The sequence below is a fragment of the Somniosus microcephalus genome, chromosome 25 (genome assembly GCF_052327205.1).
Source record: "Somniosus microcephalus isolate GS21.2 chromosome 25, FLI_Smic_1.0, whole genome shotgun sequence".
In the NCBI taxonomy this organism is placed as follows: Eukaryota; Metazoa; Chordata; class Chondrichthyes; order Squaliformes; family Somniosidae; genus Somniosus; species Somniosus microcephalus.
The window spans coordinates 30,831,556-30,856,040 of NC_141011.1; the positions used below are offsets into that span (position 1 = coordinate 30,831,556).

Consider the following 24,485-nt stretch of genomic DNA (forward strand, 5'->3'; position numbering starts at 1 on the left):
CCTCTGAGATCAATGCCATTCTCACTGCTGACTACCCAACTTCCCATCCTGACCCATGCTAGCTGACATTGGAAATGGTTCCCACTCCTTAAATACTGCCGCTCCTTTTCAAAACCACCACCACCTCCAAAAAACCAGTCAAACCCTTTGTCCTTGCAAACTACCTGCCCCATCTCCAACCTTCCTTTCCTCTCGTGTCCTGGAACATGTTGCCTCCCAGATCCTTACCCATCTCTCCTGCAGCTCCCTGTTTAAATCCCACCAGTTAGGTTTCTGTCCCTCCTAATGAACTTTGTTCATTAATGAACATTGGGGAGACCAAACGCAGATTGGGTGACCGCTTTGCGGAACACCTCCGTTCAGTCCATAAGGGTGACCCCGAGCTTCCGGTCGCCTGTCATTTTAATTCACCGCTCCTTTGCCACTCTGACCTCACCGTCCTTGGCCTCTTGTATTGTTCCACGGAAGCTCAACGTAAACTCAAGGAACAGCACCTCATCTTCCGATTAGGCACTGCAGCCTTCCGGACTCAATATAGAGATCAACAATTTCAGATCATAACCTCGGCCCCTATTACATTTTTTCTTGTAATTTTTCCACTCCTTCCCCCCCCCCCCCCCCCCCTTTTTGTTTCTCTCTCGCACCTGGCAGCTATCTCTTGCCCTGCCAGTACACTTCACACCTAATCTCAGCCTATTACCATCTCGTCTAGCTTCGAATACCTTTTATTGTCTCTTTTACTTCTTTTGTTTCTTTTACTTCTTTTGTCCGATTGCAGCCCTGCCTTCGATATATTTTCTTTTCTTTCCAGTTTTGAAGAAGGGTTCGACCCGAAATGTCAACTCAAATTTCTCTCCACGGATGTTGCCTGACCTGAGTTTTTCCAGCATTTTCTGTTATTTCGGATTTCCAACATCTGCAGTATTTTGCCATCGAACTTTGTTAGATCAGCTTTCACCCGCTAAAAGGTGCTCTTTCCAGTTCGACAGGTTTTGGTTTTTGACTTTCTTTACACCACCCCCGCCCCCACCCCCCCCCATCCCCCCCCCCCTCTATTCTTTGACCTTCATGCCACCTGACTGTTGTCCAGAATCCCTGTTCTCTACTGACTTCGAAATCAGTCCTGACTGCATTTGTATTCTGTGAACTGTTGCCCAATTTTTTTTCACCACCACCATCATTCATTTAATGCCAGGCTACCATTACTACAGCACTGTTATTTCTGCAAATGTTTCTGTATTGTCCACAAACCTTTTTTTAAATAAACTACTTGGGGTCTATAATGGATGCCCAGTATTGTTGCAAAGTCGTTATTAAATCCAGAGAAACCCTACCTTTAATAATGTCCTTCTGTCTAATGCTGTAACTGTGTCCATGGTCAGCTTTCTCTCTCGCTGCTAATAATTTTCTAACCAAGACTGTTTTGTTCCCAGTCCTGCCCCAGCTCAAGCCAAGTTTCTGTCAAAGCCATGACATCATCCCTCCCCATAGTAACCAGTGCTTCTAGTTGCTCTTTTTCCTCTTATATTTATTAGCTTCTCCATGTGCTGTAAGTTAAATCTTTCCATCTGTCCACTCTCCCACCGAGCTTGCTGGTTGTTAAACTCCCACCGCTGCTCTATCCATTCTTTGCGCTGGAACACTGGCACCAGTCTGGTTCTGGTGGAGTCTGTCTTTTTGTGCGTTCCCTATTGGGCAAACAGAAGGAGTTCCTTTGTGGGTTTCAGTAGTTTGGTTTGTAGACTCCAACATGAGTTTAAGTCAGACAAATCTGGCTGATCAAAATGAAACTTGGTCTCTCCATGATTCCCACCCGAATGAATATCTTTACTTGCCTTTAGAGATACTTTATAAAGTTTACTATCTTGATTTTTCATCTTCAATCAAGCAGTTGTTTATGGGTGGGGGAAAACACTAATGGGAATGTTGAGGCTTTAACAACAAAACAAAACGAGCCTCGCCTTCCACTCTGCTCCTAAATCTGAATGCCGTTTCAATATATAAATAGAAAATCAATGTGAAAGGGGGAGTCCCAGAATGTATCCATTCTCTCTGGATAGGCAGCACCTTTTTGTTAAAGTAAAATCAGTTTTGAGTTATGGAAATGGATTTTTTTTTTAAATCCTCGGAGGGCTGCAGTTTGGGGTGTGGCCTATTTGCAGTGATGGTATATAATCTGACATTTACATTAGCTCCTCATGCATTAATGACTTGGACTTGGGGTACAGGGCACAATTTCAAAATTAGCAGTTGACACGAAACTTGCAAGTGCAGTAATCTGTTTGGAAGATGGTAATAAACTTCAAGAGGACAGACAGGCTGGTGGAATGGGCAGACACATAGATGACATTCAATGCAAGAAAGTGTGAGGTGATACATTTTGGTAGGAAGAATGAGACAATACAAGCTAAATGATACAATTTTAAAGGGGGTGTAAGAACAGAGACCTGGGGATGTTTGCACACAAATCTTTGACGGTGGCAGGACAGGTTAACAAAGCAGTTAATAAAGCTATGGGATCCTGGGCTTTATAAATAGAGGCATCGAGTACAAAACCAGGGAGTTATGCTAAACCTTTATAAAACACTAGTTCGGCCCCAGCCGGTGTATTGTGTCTAATTCTGGGCACCACGCTCTAGGAAGGCTTTGGAGAGGGTACAGAAGCGATTTACTCAAATGGTTCCAGGGATGAGGATTACAATTATGTGGATAGACTGGAGAAGCTGGGGTTGTTCGCCTTGGAGCAAATAAGGCTAAGAGGAGATTTGATCAAGGTGTTTAAAATCATGAAGGGTTTAGACAGAGTAAATAAAGAGAAACTGTTTCCAACGGCTGAAGGGTCGATAACCAGAGGGCACAGATTGAAGGCGATTGGCAAAAGAACCAGAGGCGACATGAGGAAAAACTTTTTTGAGTGGTTAGGATTTGGAATGCACTGCCTGATAGGGTGGTGGAAACAGATTCAATAGTAACCTTCAAAAGTGAATTGGATAAATACTTGAAGGAGAAACAAATCCCAGGGATATGGGGAAAGAGCGGGGAGTGGGACTAACTGGATTGCTCTTCGAAAGAGCCGGCACAGACTCGATGGGCCGAATGGCCGCCTCCTGTGCTGTAATCATCTGGTTCTATGCACGAGCCCTCTGCTAGAATGTGAATAACCAGATCCAAGCTCATTCTGTTCAATGTGGCTGTTCTGGAGAGGAATTAGTTCTCCAGATCATTTGTACCCAAATGAATAGAAAAAGCACTTGCTGTTAATGGACCTGCTGTTCTTTCTGTCTGCTTCATATGCAGGCTGTAATAGATTGTACACAGACAATCTTTCTGTAAGTGCAGCAGTAAACTTAGACCTGAAACATCCAGTAGGCTCCAGGTGAAACATTTTCTGGCCCTGACTGGAATAGCCAGAGAAGTGGTGCAGACATGAAGGGGAATGTCCCCAAACCCCTCTTCATCTGAAGCTGAATTGAACATTTGTTTACAGTTCTTCTGCCTGATGAGGTAATTAGCCAAACAGACCAGAAAGATGCCTGGTTTTAACCCTGGCTTGTGCTGCATTAGCCAATCCCAATGGGAGTGATGGTAGCGACACTGCAATTGGCCTCCGTGTCCGAGTTAGGGAGGGGAAATCTGGCATTCCCACCCCTCTAGATCACTGTCTAGTGACCCCTAATGGAAAATGCATACAGATATCCGGTGAGGGTAAGGTTAAGTTGTTCTATGATCGAAAAACCTGGGCCTCGGACAAAGACTCTGACTTGGAGGCTGCAGGTTCCGAGAACTGTGCCCCAGCAGCACCCGTGTGAGAGAAGAAAAGAATGAATTTACTGCAGCAGAAAATCGAGCTTTAAGCAGCCTTTAATTTGAGTAATGATTAAAATGCGGTGAGAATCTGTTGACCACATTTTAGATATGCAGTAGGTTTTGAGGCCATGGTTTCGGTGCGCACAGGCTCTGAGTCACACAACGACTTCCTACTCCAGTTTGCTTTCTTCAGGGAGTGGTGTGAAAGATTGTGACTAACTAAACATTAACCATGAGCAAACTTCTCCAATAAAAGAGAACCACTCCCAAGGGCCTCCATGGGCAAAGAAAGGGTGAGCAAAGGTTTCTCTCCCCTCGTTAGGGGACGCTGAGGCAAAGAAGTACCCCACTGTTGCCTTTGCTGAGTTGGCTTACTGAGCACAGACCAGACTGAGCTTGCGGTGTGTTTTGTCTACTTTCCAAGCACGCACATAACTTGGAATGAGAAAACACCATTTGGTTCTTTGAACCCAATCCTTCTATTTCATGTATGATCACCTCACTCATGGACTTCTCTTCCCACCCAAGATGTCCATGCTCCCTTCCTAATCTACATGTGAATCAAACATATAATACTTGGGTGATAGCAAAATACTGCAGATGCTGGAAATCCGAAATAACAGAAAACGCTGGAAAAACTCAGAAGGGTCTTCGACCTGAAACGTTGACTCTGTTTCTCTCTCCACGGATGCTGCCCTGGCCTGCTGAGTTTTTCCCGCGTTTTCTGTTATATATAATACTTGGGTGTCTGGTGGCTAACGGTAGCACACAGTACACCGCAGTGAACTGTTCCTCAAGCATTTGCAGTTTTGTAAGTTGCTCGAACGCCTAGTGAGGTTTTTGGAAAAGTTCAGTCAATCTGTAAAAGCAAGCCCTGCTCCCCACTCAACATGTTCGACCATTGGCTACTGTTGTGTTGGACATGAGTTTGGGGAGGTGGTGGTACGCTGCAGTAGGAAAGGATGTCGTCTTAACCTTGTGGCCCTCCTTAATTCCCAAGCTGACCTGAGTGCCCTTTAAATGCACAGCCAGCACTTCCTTTTCTATTTGGATTAGGATGTTTCCCTAACCTCTGCCTCTGCATATCCATTATTCAAATGAAAAATTCTGAAAGTACAAAATGTTTGGATGCCTGGAAAAATTAGACCTCTAACGGGACTTCGACTGAGGACACCAGAGAGCGTGTTGCCCATACTTAGTGTGCTCAAGATGGAAAGCAAGAATTACTCCTCAAATATTCAAGTGGAAAGAATGGAGAAGTGATGTGTACTGGCATTCTGTGCTGGGAACAGGTATGTGTTTAACTGCCGAATGTAAACCATGAGGGAACATTGCGGATATAAATGCTGAAGGAATCCAGGCTGGTTTATTGACCTAATCTTATCAAAACATTAATGTAAAGAGTCTGCAGTGACTTGTGGTTGTGTATTTTATAATAAATGTTTGAGCTCAGCAGAATGTTTTGGTGGTTTCATTATGACCATATTCTGAGTTGGTGTCTGTTTGTTTTGTTCTGCATTAACATTTCCAGACATCACTGAATTTCTGACAGTGTGCCACGTTTCTGCCTCAGTCGTTCATCCATTGGTAACTAGTTCATTTTACCTGTGCTCGGACCCAGGAGAAGGAATGAGGTAAGATCTTGAGGTTATGAAAGGCAACTACTTATAAATATATAGAACATACTATTCTACAAATGCAGCTACTGCTTGACACTGTCCTTTCAGCACTAACACACAGGTTTCAATCCAGCCTTGCCTCAAGTTACTGAACTGCTTAGTTCACAAGAATGTAGATTTTGATCATCTACCAGTTTCTCCCTCCAGTACTCCAGAGGTGTGTTCTACCACTTTAGTGTGATGCTTGCTGTCTGATCAACTTTAGTCTGGTTACGACAGCAAAATACTGCGGATGCTGGAAATCTGAAATAACAACAGAAAACGCAGGAAAAACTCAGCAGGCCAGGCAGCATCCGTGGCGAGAGAAACAGTTAACGTTTCAGGTCTGGGACCCTTCATCAGAACTGGGAAAAAGCTGGAGATGTAACGGATATTAAGCAGGTGCAGAGATGGTGGGAGGGGAGGAAGGACTTGAAGGAATATACTGTGCTTTTGTAAGAGGCAGGAAAGATAAAATGTTGCAAATGGGAATGGCAAAATCATACAGCATGAAAAAAGGGGGCAGGGGTTATAGTTTGAAATTGTTGAACTTCGATGTTGAGCCCAGAAGGCTGTAAAATGCCTAATCGAAAGATGAGTTGCTGTTCCTCGAGCTTACGTTGAGCTTTAGTCTGGTTACGTATCACTTGCCTGTTGGAGATGTCGCTGACCTTTTCCCCAGCCCAAACACTTCACTTGTCAAATTGAAAGTCTGAAAGATTGCCTTTTATTTTTCTCCTTTTCCTCTCCTCAAGGCACTGACTGCTAGCCTGAGGTTCTACCATTTCTACTTGCCCTTCTGTACCTCACCCCGTGGCCATTCTTCACATGACCCTGAACAATAACTTGATAGGCTATTCAGTTTGGGTGAATCGCAGCCGAGCCTGACTGCATGTGCCCACGCTTTCCATTTAAGAATTGCTGGATAGTGATCAGGCATAGCAACCTGGGCTCGCTCTCGCGCTCGCTCACTCGCACGTTCTTTCTACGCACCCCCCCCCCCCCCCCCCAAAAGTCGGGATACTGAGGCCAATTATAGTACTTGTACTTTTGCATATTTTTTTTAATTCATTTATGGAATCTGGGCGTCACTGGCAAGGCCAGCATTTTGTTGCCCTTGAGGTGGTGGTGAGCCACCGCCTTGAACTGCTGCAGTCTGTGTGGTGAAGGTACTCCCACAGTGCCGTTATGGAGGGAGTTCCAGAATTTTGACCCAGTGACGATGAAGGATCGGCGATATACTTTCTAAGTCAGGATGGTGCGGAACTTGGAGGTGGTGGTGTTCCCATGCGCCTGCTGCCCTTGTCCTTCTAGGTGGAAGAGGTCGCGGGTTTGGAAGGTGCTTCGGAAGAAACCTTGGTGAGTTGCTGCAGTGCATCTTGTAGATGGTACACACTGCAGCCACAGCACGCCGGTGGTGGAAGGAGTGAATGTTTAAGGTGGTGGTTGGGGTGCCAGTCAAGCGGGCTGTTTTGTCCTGAATGGTGTCGAGCTTCTTGAGTGTTGTTGGAGCTGCACTCATCTAGGCAAGTGGAGAGTATTCCATCACACTCCTTACTTGTGCCTTGTAGGTGGTGGAAAGGCTTTGGGGAGTCAGGAGGTGGGACACTTGCCATAGAATACCCAGCCTCTGACCTGCTCTTGTTGCCACAGTATTTATGTGGCTGGTCCAGTTAAGTTTCTGGTTAATGGTGACCCCCAGCATGATAGTGGGGGATTCGGCGATGGTAATGCCATTGAATGTCGAGTGGAGGTGGTTAGACTCTCGCTTGTTGGAGATGGTCATTGCCTGGCGCTTCTGTGGCGCCAATGTTACCTGCCACTTATCAGCCCAAGCCTGAACATCGTCCAGGTCTTGTTGCATGCGGGCATGGACTGCTTCATTATCTGAGGAGTTGTGAATGGCGCTGAACACTGCAGTCATCAGCGAACATCCCCATTTCTGACCTTTGTTGGAGGGAAGGTCATTGATGAAGCAGCTGAAGATGGTTGGGCCGAGGGCACTGTCCTGAGGAACTCCTGCCGCAGTGTCCTGGGGCTTTGATGATTGACCTTCAACCACCACAACCATCTTCCTTTGTGCTAGGTATGACTCCAGCCAGTGGAGCGTTACTAGGGCTCCTTGATGCCAGACTCTGTCAAATGCTGCCTTGATGTCAAGGGCAGTCACTCTCTCCCCTCACCTCTGGAATTCAGCTCTTTTGTCCATGTTTGAACCAAGGCTGTAATGAGGTCGGGAGCAGAGTGGTCTTGGCGGAACCCAAACTGGGCATCAGTGAGCAGGTTATTGGTGAGTAAGTGCCGCTTGATAGCACTGTCGATGACCCCTTCCATCACTTTGCTGCTGATTGAGAGTAGACTGATGGGGTGGTAATTGGCCGGGTTGGATTTGTCCTGCTTTTTGTGGACAGGACATACCTGGGCAGTTTTCCACATTGTCAGATAGATGCCAGTGTTGTAGCTGGCTAGAGGCGTGGCTAGTTCTGGAGTACAAGTCTTCACGATAGCTGGGATGTTGTCGGGACCCATAGCCTTTGCTGTATCCAATGCGCTCAGCCATTTTTTGATATCGCGTGGAGTGAATCGAATTGGCTGAAGACTGGCTTCTGTGATGGTGGGGACTTCGGGAGTAGGCCGATATGGATCATCCACTCGGCACTTCTGGCTGAAGATGGTTGCAAATGCTTCAGCCTTGTCTTTTGCACTCACGTGCTGGGCTCCACCATCATTGAGGATATTCTTGGAGCCTCCTCCTCCTGTTAGTTGTTTAATGGTCCACCACCATTCACGACTGGATGTGGCAGGACTGCAGAGCTTTGATCTGATCCGTTGATTGTGGGATTGCTTAGCCCTGTCTATAGCATGCTGCTTCTGCTTTTTAGCATGCATGTAGTCCTGTGTTGCAGCTTCCCCAGATTGGCACCTAATTTTTAGGTATGCCTGGTGCTGCTCCTGGCATGCTCTTCTACACTCCTTGTTGAACCAGGGTTGGTCCCCTGGCTTGGTGGTAATGGTAGAGTGAGGGATATGCCAGGCCATGAGGTTACAGATTGTGGTGAAATACAATTCTGCTGCTGATGGCCCACAGCGCCTCATGGATGCCCAGTTTTGAGCTGCTAGATCTGTTCTGAATCTATCCCATTTAGCACTGTGGTAGTGCCACACAACACAATGGAGGGTGTTCTGTGTGAAGACGGGACTTCATCTCCACAATGTGCGGTGGTCACTGCTGCCAATACTATCATGGACAGATGCATCTGTGGCAGGTAGATTGAGGATGAGGTCAAGTAGGTTTTTCCCCTCATGTTGGTTCACTCCCCATCTGTCGCAGGCCCAGACTGCCAGTTATGTCCTTCAGGACTTGGTCAGTGGTGGTGCTACTGAGCCACTCTTGGTGATGGACATTGAAGTCCTTTACCCAGAGTACATTCTGTGCCCTTGCTACTCTGCTGCTTCCAAGTGGTGTTCAACATTGGAGGAGTACTGATTCATCAGCTGAGGGAGGGCGGTAGGTGGTAATCAGCAGGAGGTTTCCTTGCCCATGCTTGACCTGAAGCCATGAGATTTCATGGGGTCCGGTGTTAATGTTGAGGACTCCCAGGGCCACTCCTTCCCTACTGTATACCACTGTGCTGCCACCTCTGGTGGGTCTGTCCTGCCGGTGGGACAGGACATACCCAGGGATGGTGATGGAGGAGTTTGGGACATTGGCTGAAAGGTATGATTCTGTGAGTATGACTATGTCAGGCTGTTGCTTGACTAGTCTGTGGGACAGCTCTCCCAATTTTGGCACAAGCCCCCAGAAGTTGGTGATGATGACTTTGCAAGGTCGACTGGGCTGGGTGTGCCGTTGCCGTGTCCGTAGCCGGGTGGTCCACCCAGTTTCATTCTTTTGTTTCGTAGCGGTTTGTTAAAACTGAGTGACTTGCTAAGCCATTTCAGAGGGCAGTTAAGAGTCAACCACATTGCTGTAGGTCTGGATTCACATAGGCCAGACCAGGTGAGGACTTAAGATTTCCTTCCCTAAAGGACATTAGTAAACCAGATGGGTTTTTACGACAATCCAATAATTTCATGGTAACTAGCTTTTTAATTCCAGATTTATTTAACTGAATTTAAATTCCCCAGCTGCCGTGGTGGGATTTGAACTCGCGTCTCCGGATCATTGGTCCAGGCCTCTGGATTACTAGCCCAGTGACATTTCCACTATGCTACTGTCCCCATTTTAGATCAGTTAACTCAACAGAGACCATGAATCAAACCTGGACCCTCACTGGTGTGGTTCAGTTACACTGTCTTAACAGGCCCCCCTTCCCTCTAACCAATGCCATGCACTGACTAGCTGAAGTGACTGGTGGACCATGACCTCCAACTAGCTGATCGGACATGGCTGCATGCCAGGCAGCGTACTCTTCGCTGTGGGACTGGCTGATCGTCGGCACCTCCTCAACAGACCATCTGAGGCTGAATTTGGGAGCAGGAGATATTAGTTTGAAATGACATAACTCTTTGGCCCATGCATTCAGTGCCAATTTGACCACCCCTAACACAAGGTATTGGCTGCAGTGTTTCTCTACATTACAAAGATGACCACACTGCAAAAGTAATTCATTGGCTGTAAAGCACTTTGGGACGTCCTGAAGCCATGAAGGGTGATGGAGATAGATATTATTTTTTAAATATATTTTAAACTAGTTATTCCTCATGAGTTGACAATTGATATCTCTCATATATATTTTACCTGAGTGTAAGTTACAGTCCAGATTTCTCGTTATTTCAGAGAAAATTACAGCAAATTAAAATGTACTAACATTTAGTACTATGTAGTTCCAGTGTTAAGTAAGTTGTAAGGAATTTAAAAGCTAATTACTGAGCAAAATAACCACAATCAATTTAACAAATCCTTTGTGTAAAGAAAAACTGAGCTGGTAGCATTCTGTGTGTGACTGATTTCTGCATTAAAGAATCAACCAGGGTAAAACCATTTGTGCTTCTCTATTGGGGCCCAATGTGTACACACTCTGGCAGCCAAAACACTGGCAAATTAGAAATTAAATGCAACATATTTTAATGTCTGAGCGTTGGTCAGAGCTGCAGTTTGACCTTTGCTAACCTATCGATTTCCTCCACATAGGTCATTTTTGGCTGTTCTCCATCTCAAGCGAGACATAAAAATCAAATTTGTGTCCAAATTGAAACTGCCTCGACATTGCTTTTGAGCGATGTTGGAGCATGTACTTGCTCACCTGTTAGTGTAATTCCAAAGCAGCACAAGCCAATCCCCAGAAGTGCCCTTCACGAGTCAAGGTTTCCCAACGGTTGGACACTTGTTTCAGGCTGGCACGTTTGCTGAATTCAGTGTAACCCTTCCAGAAATTTTGCTAATGAAATTCCTTTCCCTTTAGGGTTGAGGTGGACGGCTCACTTTTATCTTGAAGGCCACCTTTCTAGGGTCTCATTTTGTAGGATTGTTAAAATGAGTTCCCTGTAGTCCAAATTCTTGGTGATTTATAACTAACTTACAAGTGGCTAACCTGATCACTGGCCGTCCTAACGTAACATTGAAGCTGGAAGGCAATTCCCATTGAGAAACGTTCCGGAAGTTTAATTTTAGCTTTGTTTGGTTTCTGTGTGAAACCCTACCCAATGGTAATGCAGTAGATGTAATTTATCTAGATTTTCAAAAGGCCTTCGATAAGGTATCCCATAATAGACTGATGAACAAGGTCGGAGAATGCGGAGTCAGGGGACAAGTAGCAGAATGGATTGCTGGCTGGCTTCAAGACAGAAAGCAGAGAGTGGGGGTAAAGGGTGGCAGAAGGTGGGTGGTGGTGTTCCACAAGGATCAGTGTTCACAATTTATATTAATGATTTAGACTTTGGAATCAAAAACACCATTTCTAAATTTATGAATGACACCAAATTGGAGTGGATAGTCAATACTGAGGAGGACTGCAACAAGTTACAGGAGGACAATAATAAACTTGCAGAATAGGCATATCATTGGCAAATGAAGTTCAACACAGATAAATGTGAGGTATTACATTTTGGTAGGCAGAATAGGGAGGTCACTTATTACTTGGAGGGTGCGAGTCTGAGTAGGGTAGAGGAACAAAGGGATCTCGGAGTACAAATACCCAAATCACACAGTTGCGACACAGGTTAGCAAGGCCATAAAAAAAGCAAACCAAGCACTAGAGTTTATTTCTAGAGGTATAGAATTGAAAAGTAGGGAAGTTATGCTAAATCTGTATCGAACCTTGGTTAGACCACACTTGGAGTACTGCATACAGTCCTAGTTGCCATATTATAAAAAGGATATAGAAGCACTGGAGAGGGTGCAGAGAAGGTTTACAAAGATGATACCAGAAATGCGAGGGCATACCTATCAGGAAAGGATGAACCGGCTGGGTCTCTTTCTCTTGAGAAGAGAAGGCTGAGGGGTGACCTAATAGAGGTATTTAAAATTGAAAGGTTTAGGGAGAATGTTTCCACTTATGGGGAAGAGCATAACTGGAGGTCATCAATATAAGATAGTCACCAAGAAATCCAATAGGGAATTCGGAAGAAACTTCTTTACCCAAAGCGTGGTGAGAATGCGGAACTCGCTACCACAGGGAGTGGTTGAAGCGAATAGTATAGGTGCATTTAAGGGGAGGCTAGACAAACATATGAGGGAGAAGGGAATAGAGGGTTATGCTGATAGATTTAGATGAGGAAAGACGGGAGGAGGCTCGAGTGGAGCATAAACGCCGGCATGGACTGGTTGGGCCGAATGGCCCGTTTCTGTGCCGTTTTTCCTATGTAATTTTCAAAGAAATGTTAGCCATCAGGTCTCTACTCTAGTGATTAAACAGCAGATTCTGGTGAAATGGGACCACTAGCTTTGACATAAGTAGTGTTTGTACTTTTATCAGCTGAATTTTCAGAAGTTGGAACTATCTTCATGGGTTGCTATCTGTAAACAAGCTGATCCTTGGTGTGTCGCATCTTAAAGTTTGACCCTAACTATGGGGAGGGGAGGAAACTATTTAAAACTGTGACTGTCAATATGTCATTTCCTCCAATACAGAGCAGTTGCACATTCCCCTGCACCTGAGAGATTTGTATTTGGTGCTCTGATTTTACAAAGGATTGAAGTACTAGGTTTGTTTTGGATAGAAAGCTTGAGTCAGTTCGATGACAGGTGTCCAATCTGTGTCATGGGTAATAGAAGTTATTCCCTCTGCCAGGTAATCTTTATTGAAGGACTTTAGAGAACTGAAATCTCACAATAGAAATTTCAATGCTTTATTTACAAACTGAAACCTCATGTTCTGAACTGTGTGCAGCTGTGGAGGAAGAGATCTAGTCTAATTTTATGACAATGTGACTGACCATTAGCTCGATACCAGGCGAAGCTCATTATTCTATGTAGTTGCTGATGAGCTGCTGTATTGTGACTGAGTACTGGGGATAACTTATCTCGCTGGGGACCATTTATGCTAAAACCCTGTCCACAGCAGTAATCAAACCATCAGGCAGCCCATGTTGTAACCATCTGATTGCAGTGTTTCAGGCTGGGTTTTGTTGCCCGTGATATGACCGATTGGATTGTTGTGGCCTGAACACTGGGCAGAAGTTCTGTTTGTACAAAATGTTGCTTTTTATTTAAATGGAGTTGAATTTTCTGTTAATGTAAAACCTTGGGGCTGGAAAGCAGTTTCTGTCTCTAGAGTTGTAAACAAAATATCAAACTTCTTCACTGCCTGAATTTTAAACCCCACAGTGGCAGATGATTGCAATACGAGAAAATGCAATTCATCGCGTTCAGAGCTTATGGGCCACAATACTCCATTACTGTCGGTACCAATAAGTCACCAGGTTGTATCTGCCATACATTGTGCAGGTTTCATAACTCATCCTCAAGAGACTCTTGAATAAAATTGTGCCCATTTCTTACTTTTATGAGATGTTTCTGCATTAAATCATATAAGGAGCAACACGCAGACTGGGAACCTGTATCAGGAGAACATCTGATAGGATTTTTTGCCCTTTAAGTCAACCTGGATTTGTGATTTGAAGATGTGAATTGACAAGACTTCAGTCTACAGAACTGGGTCTAGCACATTAGCTTTGGTTGTGACAAATACAAATCTTGCCTGTTGCTGTGGAAGTTTATAGTTTATTCCATGTATACCTTTAAGTTCCTTGACCTCAGTGCAGATATACACAGAATGGGATTCTCCATATGTTGGACAGAAACAAACGGATAAAATCTCGACCGGAGCGTTTCCAGACCTGCAAAGACCAGTTTGATATGATAGTAACCTGTGAGGAGCGTGTGTACGATCAGGTGCTTGAAGGTAAAATGGCCATCCCTTGTGTTCGCCAACCCTTTGACCTAGCTGCTTGTGAAACGTGGTTTGTTGATGCCCCCATGTTGTGATTTCCCAGATCTGAACTCAAGAGAACAGGAGACATTCCAGTCAGTGCATGTCATAAACGTGGACATTCAGGATAATCATGAAGAAGCCACAATCGGAGCTTTCCTCATTTGTGAACTGTGCCAATGTGTAAGTGTTTGCACCTTTTGTGTATTGGGAGGACTGGGAAAGAATGTGAAACAGTGCTCAGCACAGAATAACGTCCCACGATGAATCCAAATGGGATCAGGTGTTAGTTACCCAGCCAGATGTTTGCAGGTGAATGTTTCCTGAACACTACCACAATTTGTTCACATTGCAATACTGATTGCATAAGAATTTTACATAGTTACTGTCACCTGATGGAGTAGTGAATGTGGAACATGCTTTGGTGCAACTCATTTCCTTCTGGTTGGTCCACCAATTCAGCATGCAATGCTACAGGAGACAACCGTGGCTTGACTGGGGAACAATCAATAGAAAGTGGGCTATTTTTGATTAGAATTAACACTGGGAAGCCTTTCAATTCCTATTCTGATTTGAGTGCCCAACACTAGGATTTTCTGCATAATGCTACAACTGTCTGCCACTTTTACTGCAGGTGTGTATCCCTGATCGATCAAATCTGATTAAAAGTATGTAAGTTTGATTCCTGCGAGCTTATCTTGGGGAAGCAGTTAATGCATCGGCTGCATTGTTGGTGCCCGGACTGTATTGTTGGTGTCAGGATGTTGAAGTGTCTTTATATATAATTTTAAAAAAAATCAGCAGGTGCTTCTTGGAATTTTGCCTCTCCTTTCACTTTCATTACCTGACCTACCCAACTTTTGCTGTTCCACATTTCCTGTGTAACAATAACGAATGGTATGGCTGGATTCTATACAGCAACATTTAACATCGAGGTTAAAAAATGGTTTGGTTTATAATCCTAGTGTGAGAATGTTAATCCTAAAGCCCCCAAAATCTTGGAAGAAATGAAAGTGCTCTTGAGTTCTTGTAGAACTATAGGATGCAAGTCTAACCAGACACAAGATTCATTCAGCAGAAAGAATATTCATTCCCCAATCACCATTTGGTGTCCATGTTATGCAGTAACACCAGAAGAGAATTGTTCTCGAGTATAACCCATTCAGAGGGCAAAGTGGTGAGATTCTACTTCACTGCTAAGCATTCACCTCTGTTCCCAGCTGAATGTATTCTATGCTCACCTAGTAACAGTGCACAAGATGAGAATGTTCGAAGCTGATTGCTTGCAGTGGTTTTAGACAAACTCCTGTGCTGCCAATAGGAAGTCTAACCATCAGACACCACATGAAGGGAAGGAACACTGCTCTCAGCTCTAGGATCTCTTCGAATTCAGATCCACTGGAGGCTATGAAGTGAAATGTGTTTGGCCAAATTATTGCAGTTTTTATTGAGAGCAAGTCTGCTACAAGGAGAAATTCCCACCCCTCGGCATTCTCCACACTGCTACCAGCTCGGTACAAGTGCCACTGAGCCCATTGCTGTGAGATGGGGACAATCGACCCATAGTAGAGACATGTGATTCCTTTCTGCCCTGTGGGGAAATGCTTGGTGCCCTGGTTTAGCCCCTTCCCACAGTAACATTTTGAGAAGCTCAGCAGTCAGGGCATTGAACCTGCAACCCTTGCTGGGGCACAGCCTATCTAACCTCTGGCACTGGGCCACAGCAGCTCAGTGCTTCAACAATGAGGTGGCCTCCAGTTGAAACATGGTGCCTGATTTAATGCATGAACAATGCATTCTGCAGGCTAATACATATCTCAGTATTAATTCCTTTTTTAACCTACCAGTATATAATCTGTACAGCACTGACTGGATAGGTGGGTTGAGGCTCTTTACCATAGGTGTGCAACCTGAGCAATTTTATATAAAATCAGATTTTCTTTTGTGGACTATGACCTCAGTTAGGTTATGCTTTCCTATCTGTATAAAATCCAGTCACATGCTCTTTGAAACTTGCAGTAATTGCCTTGCATTGTTGCTGTTTAACACACACAAATGTTACTGTTTTCTCCTATCAGTGCCCTCTGTTTATAAATATTTTGAGGGGAGGGGAAAGGGTGGGGGAGAGAGAGAGGCCACCAACCATGCCAGCAGGCTCGAGGACGTTGGACTGGTCCCCAGGTCCATTGATGTTAAAATGGAGGTGCACTTGCATTGCTGCTGCGAGCTGGGCCGGGCCAAGGGCAAGCAGCTGTGGGCAAACTTACAACTTGCTGTCGGCTCAATTCCAACAAGGGGAAACTCCAAATCCGAGCTCGGTGGCAGTGGATTTGGGGCAGGGACCAAGCACTACCTTGGATGAAGCTGGCACTGTTGATTTTACTCCGTGTATATGGTTAAAGTGAGGACCAGACTGTGGAGAAAGGTGAGGCCCTCTGGCGCTGGGTTTGTGGTAACAGGAAAGCTGGAGGGGAAATTTACAAACCTAGTATTGGGGCGAGGGGGTGGCATGCATTTAAATGGTGGTTTAATTTGTCATTCCGCTCCCCCCCCCCCCCCCCCCCAATAACTAACCCAGGACTAGTCCAGCTAATTTTTGCACAGTTCTTGTTTCATTTGAGTTCCCTTTGAGATGAGGAGAAATTTCTGCACTGAGGGTTGTGAATCTTTGGAATTCTCAACCCCAGAGGGTGAATGCTCAGCCATTGACTATATTCAAGACAGACAGCAATATATTGGATATGAAGGAAATCAAGGGATATGGGGATAGGACTGGAAAGTGAAGATCAGCCATGATCTTACTGACTGGTGGAGCAGGCTCGGAGGGCTGAATAGCCTGCTCCTGCTCTTTATTATGTTGTGTTTAAATTCAGTTGAACCAATTTTCAGTTTGGTAAAATTCAGGGCAGAGGTAAGCCAAGGAATGAGCGGTCATGGCCCCAGTAACATTTTCCTAACGTATCCAACTCCTCTGCCTCTCTTTTCCTCTCCGCTTTTTTTACTCCCTCCTCCCTCTTCTCTCCCTCGTCTCTCCTCTCTCTCCCTCCCTCGTGTCTTCGCCCTTCAGTCCTACACGCTCACTGCTAAATGTTCACCTTTCCCATGTTTGCTGTGTTTAGATGCAGCGCACCGAGGACATGGAGAATGAGATCGACGAGTTGATTCAGGAGCTGGAGGAGAAGAGCAGCCGGACCTTCCTTCACACCGTCTGCTTCTACTGAGGGGTGGGGCGGTGGGCTCTGCAGTGCTGATCTGTATATAATTTATAGTCTATTTTAAGTTTGAATCGCTGCTCAGCGCTGGTCCTGTAATGTGTCCGAATGAATCTCTTGTACAACGAGTCTCCATCTGACGATGGCGCAAAGTGTATCCAACAAGAAAAGCTTCATTAAAAAAAAACCCTTGGCCGGAATCCAGCCCCCAGTCTCTTTATTTCTCCAATCTCATTTCACATTTTTAAAGGATCTTTTCTGTGGGTTGGGTTGGGTAGGGAGGGCATTGCGAGAAGGACGCTAATTTGTGGGATTAAAGTTAAATGCGAGCTGGGATTGGGAGGCAGACGTGGTGCTGAATACAAATCGGCAGCAAGACACACACACCACACACACAGAGCGGGCTGGGGAGCTGCAATGTCAGCAGCAACAGGGCGTGCTGAGGCGGCGAGGGGGCTCAACAGTCCCGACCAGCCCCGGGCAGGCGGCGGCTCCTCCTGGGCTCCCGGGCAGGACAGCTGAAGGTGGGGAGAGGGAGAGGGAGAGAGAGAGAGAGAGAGAGAGACCAAGCTTTCGGGTTTGTGCTGCTAGCCCTCCCCAAAGCGCCCCCCCCCCTCCTCCCCAAAGCGCCCCCCCCCCCCTCAAGCTGACAGTCTGCCTCCCTACCCCATCCACATCCCCACCCCTCGCCAGCTCAAGCCCTGCCTCTGAATTATTTATCGAGTGCGGGGCGGATCAATTTGTAACTGCGGCAGGGAGAAAGCCAGCCCTCGGCAGCAATGTGGCGCCTGTGAAAAGAGGGAGCGAGAGAGTGGAGCTCGCTCGCTGTCCAGGGGGAGAGGAGAGGAGAGGGAGAAGCGGTCAAGGGTCCGGCCGGCAGTGTGGCCACACTCTGTGCCCACCCCCCGGGGGGGCAGAGGCTCAGTGGGTGAGCGGTGCCCGGGGACAGGTTGCAGCCGGACGGGAGCAAGCCGAGCCTGCGCTGGATGCGCCTCACCGCCAACACCATGATCTTCATGTTGCTGGGGACCTCGCTGGTGATGGTAAGCAGGCCGCATGCTGTGTGTTGCGGTAATTTGCATGAGGCTGGCGGCGGCGGCCGCCCCGGGAAACCTGCCGAGCTTTTCTCCGTCGTCTTCTTCTTCTTGCTGCTGTTGTTGTTGTCGCCCCCGCCTCACCCGCTCTGCCTTTGGTTGTCGGCTCTTTACAGGCAATAGCTTGCATCGTGGACATGAACGCTCTGCTCGACCGCTTCCACAATTACATCCTCCCGCACCTCCGAGGCGAAGACCGGGTCTGTCACTGCAACTGTGGAAGGTAAATCCCCCAAACCATCCCCCTCCTCCCCCCCCCCCCCATCCAATCCCCCAAACCATCCCCCTCCCCCCCCCCATCCAATCCCCCAAACCATCCCCCTCCTCCCCGCCCCTCTCACCCACTGTACCCCCCACCCCAAAATCTCACCTTTCAGCACCAGGGAATCGGCTCATTTTGTGATAACAGACCCAGACCGAGCCCCACCCCCCTCCCCAACCCACTCTCGACCCCACCCCCCTCCTGTCACCCCAGCCCCCTCTTCACCCACTGCCATTCTGCTTCACCCTCCCCCTCTCCGCTTCACCCCCTCCCCCTCTCCGCTTCATTCCCTACCCCTCTCCGCTTCATTCACCCTCTCCGCTTCATTCACCCCCTCCCCCTCTCCGCTTCATTCACCCCCTCCCCCTCTCCGCTCCACCCTCTCCCTCTCCGCTCCACCCTCTCCCTCTCCGCTCCACCCTCCCCCTCTCCGCTCCACCCTCCCCCTCTCCGCTCCACCCTCTCCCTCTCCGCTCCACCCTCCCCCTCTCCGCTTCACCCCTCCCCCTCTCCGCTTCACTCCCTACCCCTCTCCGCTTCATTCACCCTCTCCGCTTCATTCACCCCCTCCCCCTCTCCGCTTCACCCCCTCTCCCTCTCCACTCCACCCTCTCCCTCTCCGCTCCACCCTCTCCCTCTCCGCTCCACCCTCTCCCTCTCCGCTCCACCCTCCCCCTCTCCGCTTCACCCCTCCCCCTCTCCGCTTCACTCCCTACCCCTCTCCGCTTCATTCACCCTCTCCGCTTCATTCACCCCCTCCCCCTCTCCGCTTCACCCCTCTCCCTCTCCACTCCACCCTCTCCCTCTCCGCTCCACCCTCTCCCTCTCCGCTCCACCCTCTCCCTCTCCGCTCCACCCTCCCCCTCTCCGCTTCACCCCTCCCCCTCTCCACTTCACTCCCTCCCCCTCTCCGCTTCACTCCCTACCCCTCTCCGCTTCATTCACCCTCTCCGCTTCATTCACCCTCTCCGCTTCATTCACCCTCTCCGCTTCATTCACCCCCTCCCCCTCTCCGCTTCACCCCCTCTCCCTCTCCGCTCCACCCTCTCCCTCTCCGCTCCACCCTCTCCCTCTCCGCTCCACCCTCTCCCTCTCCGCTCCACCCTCCCCCTCTCCGCTTCACTCCCTCCCCCTCTCCGCTTCACTCCCTCCCCCTCTCCGCTTCACTCCCTCCCCCTCTCCGCTTCACTCCCTCCCCCTCTCCGCTTCACTCCCTACCCCACTCCGCTTCATTCACCCTCTCCGCTTCATTCACCCCCTCCCCCTCTCCGCTTCACCCCCTCCCCCTCTCCGCTTCACTCCCTACCCCTCTCCGCTTCATTCACCCCCTCCCCCTCTCCGCTTCATTCACCCCCTCCCCCTCTCCGCTTCGCTCCCTCTCCCTCTCCGCTTCGCCCCCTCCCCCTCTCCGCTTCGCCCCCTCCCCCTCTCCGCTTCGCTCCCTCCCCCTCTCCGCTTCGCTCCCTCCCCCTCTCCGCTTCGCTCCCTCCCCCTCTCCGCTTCACCCCCTCCGCTTCACCCCCTCCCCCTCTCTGCTTCACCCTCCCCCTCTCTGCTTCACCCCTCCCCCTCTCCGCTTCATTCACCCCCTCTCCGCTCCACCCCCTCCCCCCCTCTGCTTCCCCCTCCCCCTCTCCGCTTCATTCACCCCCTCCCCAACCCCCAGCCCCTCTCCGCTTCACTCCCTCCCCTTTCCGCTTCACTCCCTCCCCTTCTACTCTCCGCTCCACTCTCCCCCTCTCCGCTCCACCCCCTCCCCCTCTCGCTCCGCCCTCTGTTCACCCTCACCTTGCTCCCACCCTTTCTCGGCTCTAACTCTCCCACACTCTCTCTTTCAGGCACCACATTCACTATGTGATTCCCTACGATGCTGATCAGTCGGTGGTCGATTCCTCGGAAAATTACTTTGTGACAGACAACGTGACGAAGCAGGAGATCGACCTGATGCTGGGCCTGCTGCTGGGCTTCTGTATTAGCTGGTTCCTGGTGTGGATGGATGGCGTCCTTCACTGTGTCGTCAGGGCCTGGAGGACAAGCAGGCGTTACGGTGAGTGGATCCCTGAGTAAAGCTCCCAGCACCCGGGGAAAGTGCCGTGTGGGACAGGATGAGGATTTCGCATGCGGGCTGATCTGTGCCCCAAAGCTCAGCCCCTCCCGTTAAATTCCTTTAATGTGCGTTAACCCATGCCTCCCCCCCCCCCCCCTCCTGCAGGTTAGGGGGGTCGGGGGCAGTTTGGTCCAAAAATCTGGTCTCGGGACTAGTTTCAGGTAAATTCTAACATTTTAAAATGTGTGATTCGTTCGTCCTGATCCTGTCTGATTTATTTGGATCCCGCGATGTCAGATCCCGATTGTGGGAGTGACTCGGGCACTGGGCGTGGGTGAATCCAGATTGAGGGAGTGACTCGGGCACTGGTTACAGTGAATCCGGATTGAGGGAGTGACTTGGGCACTGGGTACAGTGAATACGGATTGAGGCAGTGACTCGGGCACCGGGTACAGTGAATCCGGACTGAGGGAGTGACTCGGGTACAGTGAATCCGGACTGAGGGAGTGACTCGGGCACCGGGTACAGTGAATCCAGATTGAGGCAGTGACTCGGGCACCGGGTACAGTGAATCCGAATTGAGGGAGTGACTCGGGCACCGGGTACAGTGAATCCGGATTGAGGGAGTGACTCGGGCACCGGGTACAGTGAATCCGGATTGAGGGAGTGACTCGGGCACCGGGTACAGTGAATCCGGATTGAGGGAGTGACTCGGGCACCGGGTACAGTGAATCCGGATTGAGGGAGTGACTCGGGCACCGGGTACAGTGAATCCGGATTGAGGGAGTGACTCGGGCACCGGGTACAGTGAATCCGGATTGAGGGAGTGACTCGGGCACCGGGTACAGTGAATCCGGATTGAGGGAGTGACTCGGGCACCGGGTACAGTGAATCCGGATTGAGGGAGTGACTCGGGCACCGGGTACAGTGAATCCGGATTGAGGGAGTGACTCGGGCACCGGGTACAGTGAATCCGGATTGAGGGAGTGACTCGGGCACCGGGTGTGAGTGAATCCGGATTGAGGGAGTGACTCGGGCACCGGGTACAGTGAATCCGGATTGAGGGAGTGACTCGGGCACCGGGTGTGAGTGAATCCGGATTGAGGGAGTGACTCGGGCACCGGGTACAGTGAATCCGGATTGAGGGAGTGACTCGAGCACCGGGTGTGAGTGAATCCGGATTGAGGGAGTGACTCGGGCACCGGGTACAGTGAATCCGGATTGAGGGAGTGACTCGGGCACCGGGTGTGAGTGAATCCGGATTGAGGGAGTGACTCGGGCACCGGGTACAGTGAATCCGGATTGAGGGAGTGACTCGGGCACTGGGTGAGGGGTGGGCTTCAGTGCTGCAGTGTCGTATACACACATACATTATATATACTTCCATCTCAGCTGCTGGTTCATCCCCTTCTTCTTTCAGACAATTCCTGGTCCTGGATCCCGAGGTTGTGTAACCTGAAGGATTTCAGGAGGCGCTCCCACCGGCAATACGAGGAGTCCGCGGGGAATATGGTGCACATCAAACAGAAACTGTATCACAACGGGCACCCGAGCCCCCGACATCTGTAACCTTCAACCGGCAGTGACTGGGACTCGATACAAGGAGCCTGTGGAGACTCCGAACCGTGTTCAAACCGGATCAAAAAACAAACGGTGCTCCTCACGATGTGATGGCGGCTGTCCTCAGGCAGTCCGAGTGACTTGTACATTCTGTAAATACCTTGGGTTACTGCCCAAAGCGGCTGCTTCTCTGTAATCTTTTCTTATTTTGAGTACTTATACCAAGAGATGCTCGGAGATGACTCACTGGTAATCTGGTTTTAACTTTTTTGCAAACCTTCCCATCACATTAATATTGGTTGTCAGACTCTCCTCCCTGCCTGTAAACACTGACCTCCCTCCACCCTCCCCAGTAAACCAGATTCGGTGCAATTTGATAAACTAAACAGGACTCCTGTCTCTTTCAAAGGCTACTTTTAAGATCCACAATTTGTGAGTGAAATGCAATCGGCCTAAATCATTGCACCGACCCAGGCAAGTGTTGGCCCCGGGGCCGCTGTAAAACGAGAGGGCCCATGTCCAGAGCCGGAGTTAGACGTTTATTCTACTCTTACCGGTTTAGACTTTAAAATGCCCGAATGTGTTTGTTGTGAGACAGACACGAGGAATCTTTTTTATTTGAAAATGGGAAGGTTTTGATCCGAACTCGCTGTGGTTTCTAGTGATAGGACCAGGTGTGTATCACCAGGCAAGGGATTCAGGCCAAAATCAGGTCACAGACCCCGTGCGTTGAAGCGATTTACAACTGTACAATTCTGCAGGATGTTACTTAAGGACAAGTGTAAAGATTTAATAGTCTACAGTACCCTGTACAACCCACCATCATTAAAAATATAAATTCCCATGGCTCCTCCTTTTATTGAAGTTTAGTATTGCAACAGAAGGAACTGGAGGTTTTATAAATTTGTAATTTTTTTTGTGTAGTTAAATGTGAGGGCTGTTAAATTGCCTCTTCGCGTCATTCCTCTCTTCGCCAATCCCCCCCCCCCCCCAACTCCCTGAACTTCCTCCCCCCTTGTCCTGTGCAGGAGTTGTCTCTACACAATACTCCTTGAACTGGAAGGTTGGGACAAGCCAGTCCTGCTCCAGTCACATGTGGGTCACTGTTGTCCAACAGGAGATTTCATTACCTGGGGCCGGAATATGTACCTGGTAGTGAGAGCTGGGTTCTGAGGGCAGCAGGTGAAATTGGTTGGTAATATAAGAACATACTGGGCTGGAAAAGACCCTTAAAAAGTCCATCTGAACTGTCGGATAACTAATAGCCTTGATTTGACCACTTCCTCATAGGAAAGTACAGTAAATGCCCGTAAACCTCCAGGAAGTCAGTTGCGCATGTCCTCCAGTGCCGGTAGCTCTCGGATACCTGGGCGATTCTAATTGGCGTGAGAGATCAGGTAAAGAGGGGTGTGAGCTGTTACAATGCCTGTTAATCGTTAACTCCTTTCTCACTCGTGTTGATTTGTTATCTTGTGGAAATGTGTGTGAAATGTGTAAGGATGAGGTGGGCTAGAGGCACAAAATGCATCAAAACAATGGAACAGGTGAATGTGAAACGTGTCGGAGAAAAAAAATTAAAAGTAATTTCGATGTTGATTTGTGTAAAGATCAGATTTTTTTTTTCGTGCTGTCAGGACTCCAATCAGTCCCCTGGGATGGAGACCAATACCCTAGGAAATTTGTGAAACACTGAAAGAGTTGATGAATAGGATGGAAATGGCCAATGTGACAAGAACCATACCTGGTAACTAATCCCCATTAGCAGAACCATATCTGGTAACTAATCCCCATTAGCAGAACCATACCTGGTAACTAATCCCCATTAGCAGAACCATACCTGGTAACTGATCCCTATTAGCAGAACCATATCTGGTAACTAATCCCCATTAGCAGAACCATACCTGGTAACTAATCCCCATTAGCAGGACCATACCTAGTAACTCGAGCCCCATTAGCTTAGCCTCAATAACCAGAAAACTAATAATAACCACAACACTGTAGAACAGTACCTATATGACAATAGCCCAATAAATGGCAGCCAACATAGATTTAGCAGGGGCAGGTCTTCCCCGACCAACCTCTTGATTTTTTGGAGGGAGTGATATTGCAAGTTGGGAGACTCCCAAAATTACATAGAAATTACAACATGGAAGCAGGCTGTTTGGCCGAACCAGTTCGTATTGGTGTTTATCCTCCACATGGGCAGTACATAGTTCTAATCCCATTTTATATCCCCCTTTCCTTAAACCACCTGTCTAATCTATTCTTAAATGTTGGAATGGTCTCTGCTTTAATCACTAAATCTGTTAGTATACTCCATAAACCCTCCGTGTATAAAAGTTTCTAATGCTTTCTCCTAAATCTCTTACATTTAAAATATTTATGTCTCTTCGTTCAGTCACTGAGAACAGGCTGTTTCTATCTACTCTGCCTTTACAATCTAAGTGGGTATCGAGGGTAAGATATGGACTGG

General features: G+C 48.2%; 2 protein-coding genes across 2 annotated transcripts in view; both read left to right on the forward strand.

Annotated features, from left to right (window-relative positions):
* The window catches only part of ssu72 (SSU72 homolog, RNA polymerase II CTD phosphatase), an 89,274-nt gene extending 72,025 nt beyond the window's left edge, over positions 1-17,249 (forward strand). The window contains exons 3-5 of the mRNA XM_085967076.1: positions 13,671-13,810; positions 13,902-14,020; positions 16,957-17,249. Of these exons, the coding sequence (XP_085823202.1) occupies positions 13,671-13,810; positions 13,902-14,020; positions 16,957-17,058 (361 nt within the window). The 3' untranslated portion in view covers positions 17,059-17,249. The remainder of the gene's footprint in view (positions 1-13,670; positions 13,811-13,901; positions 14,021-16,956) is intronic.
* Positions 17,250-17,349: 100 nt separating this feature from the next.
* tmem240b (transmembrane protein 240b) lies at positions 17,350-23,606 on the forward strand. The gene is made up of 4 exons (XM_085967077.1): positions 17,350-18,092; positions 18,260-18,366; positions 20,244-20,452; positions 21,873-23,606. Exons 1-4 carry the CDS (start codon positions 18,036-18,038, stop codon positions 22,019-22,021), a joined length of 522 nt encoding a protein of 173 aa, XP_085823203.1. The 5' UTR covers positions 17,350-18,035; the 3' UTR covers positions 22,022-23,606.
* The last annotated feature ends 879 nt before the right edge of the window (positions 23,607-24,485 follow it).

Excerpts from the sequence above, each read along its gene's own strand:
- tmem240b (XM_085967077.1), top strand. The coding sequence starts at position 18,036 with ATGCGCCTCACCGCCAACACCATGATCTTCATGTTGCTGGGGACCTCG. Across the intron at positions 18,093-18,259 it reads TGGGGACCTCGCTGGTGATG|GCAATAGCTTGCATCGTGGA; the intron begins GTAAGCAGGCCG and ends GGCTCTTTACAG. Across the intron at positions 18,367-20,243 it reads TGTCACTGCAACTGTGGAAG|GCACCACATTCACTATGTGA; the intron begins GTAAATCCCCCA and ends TCTCTCTTTCAG.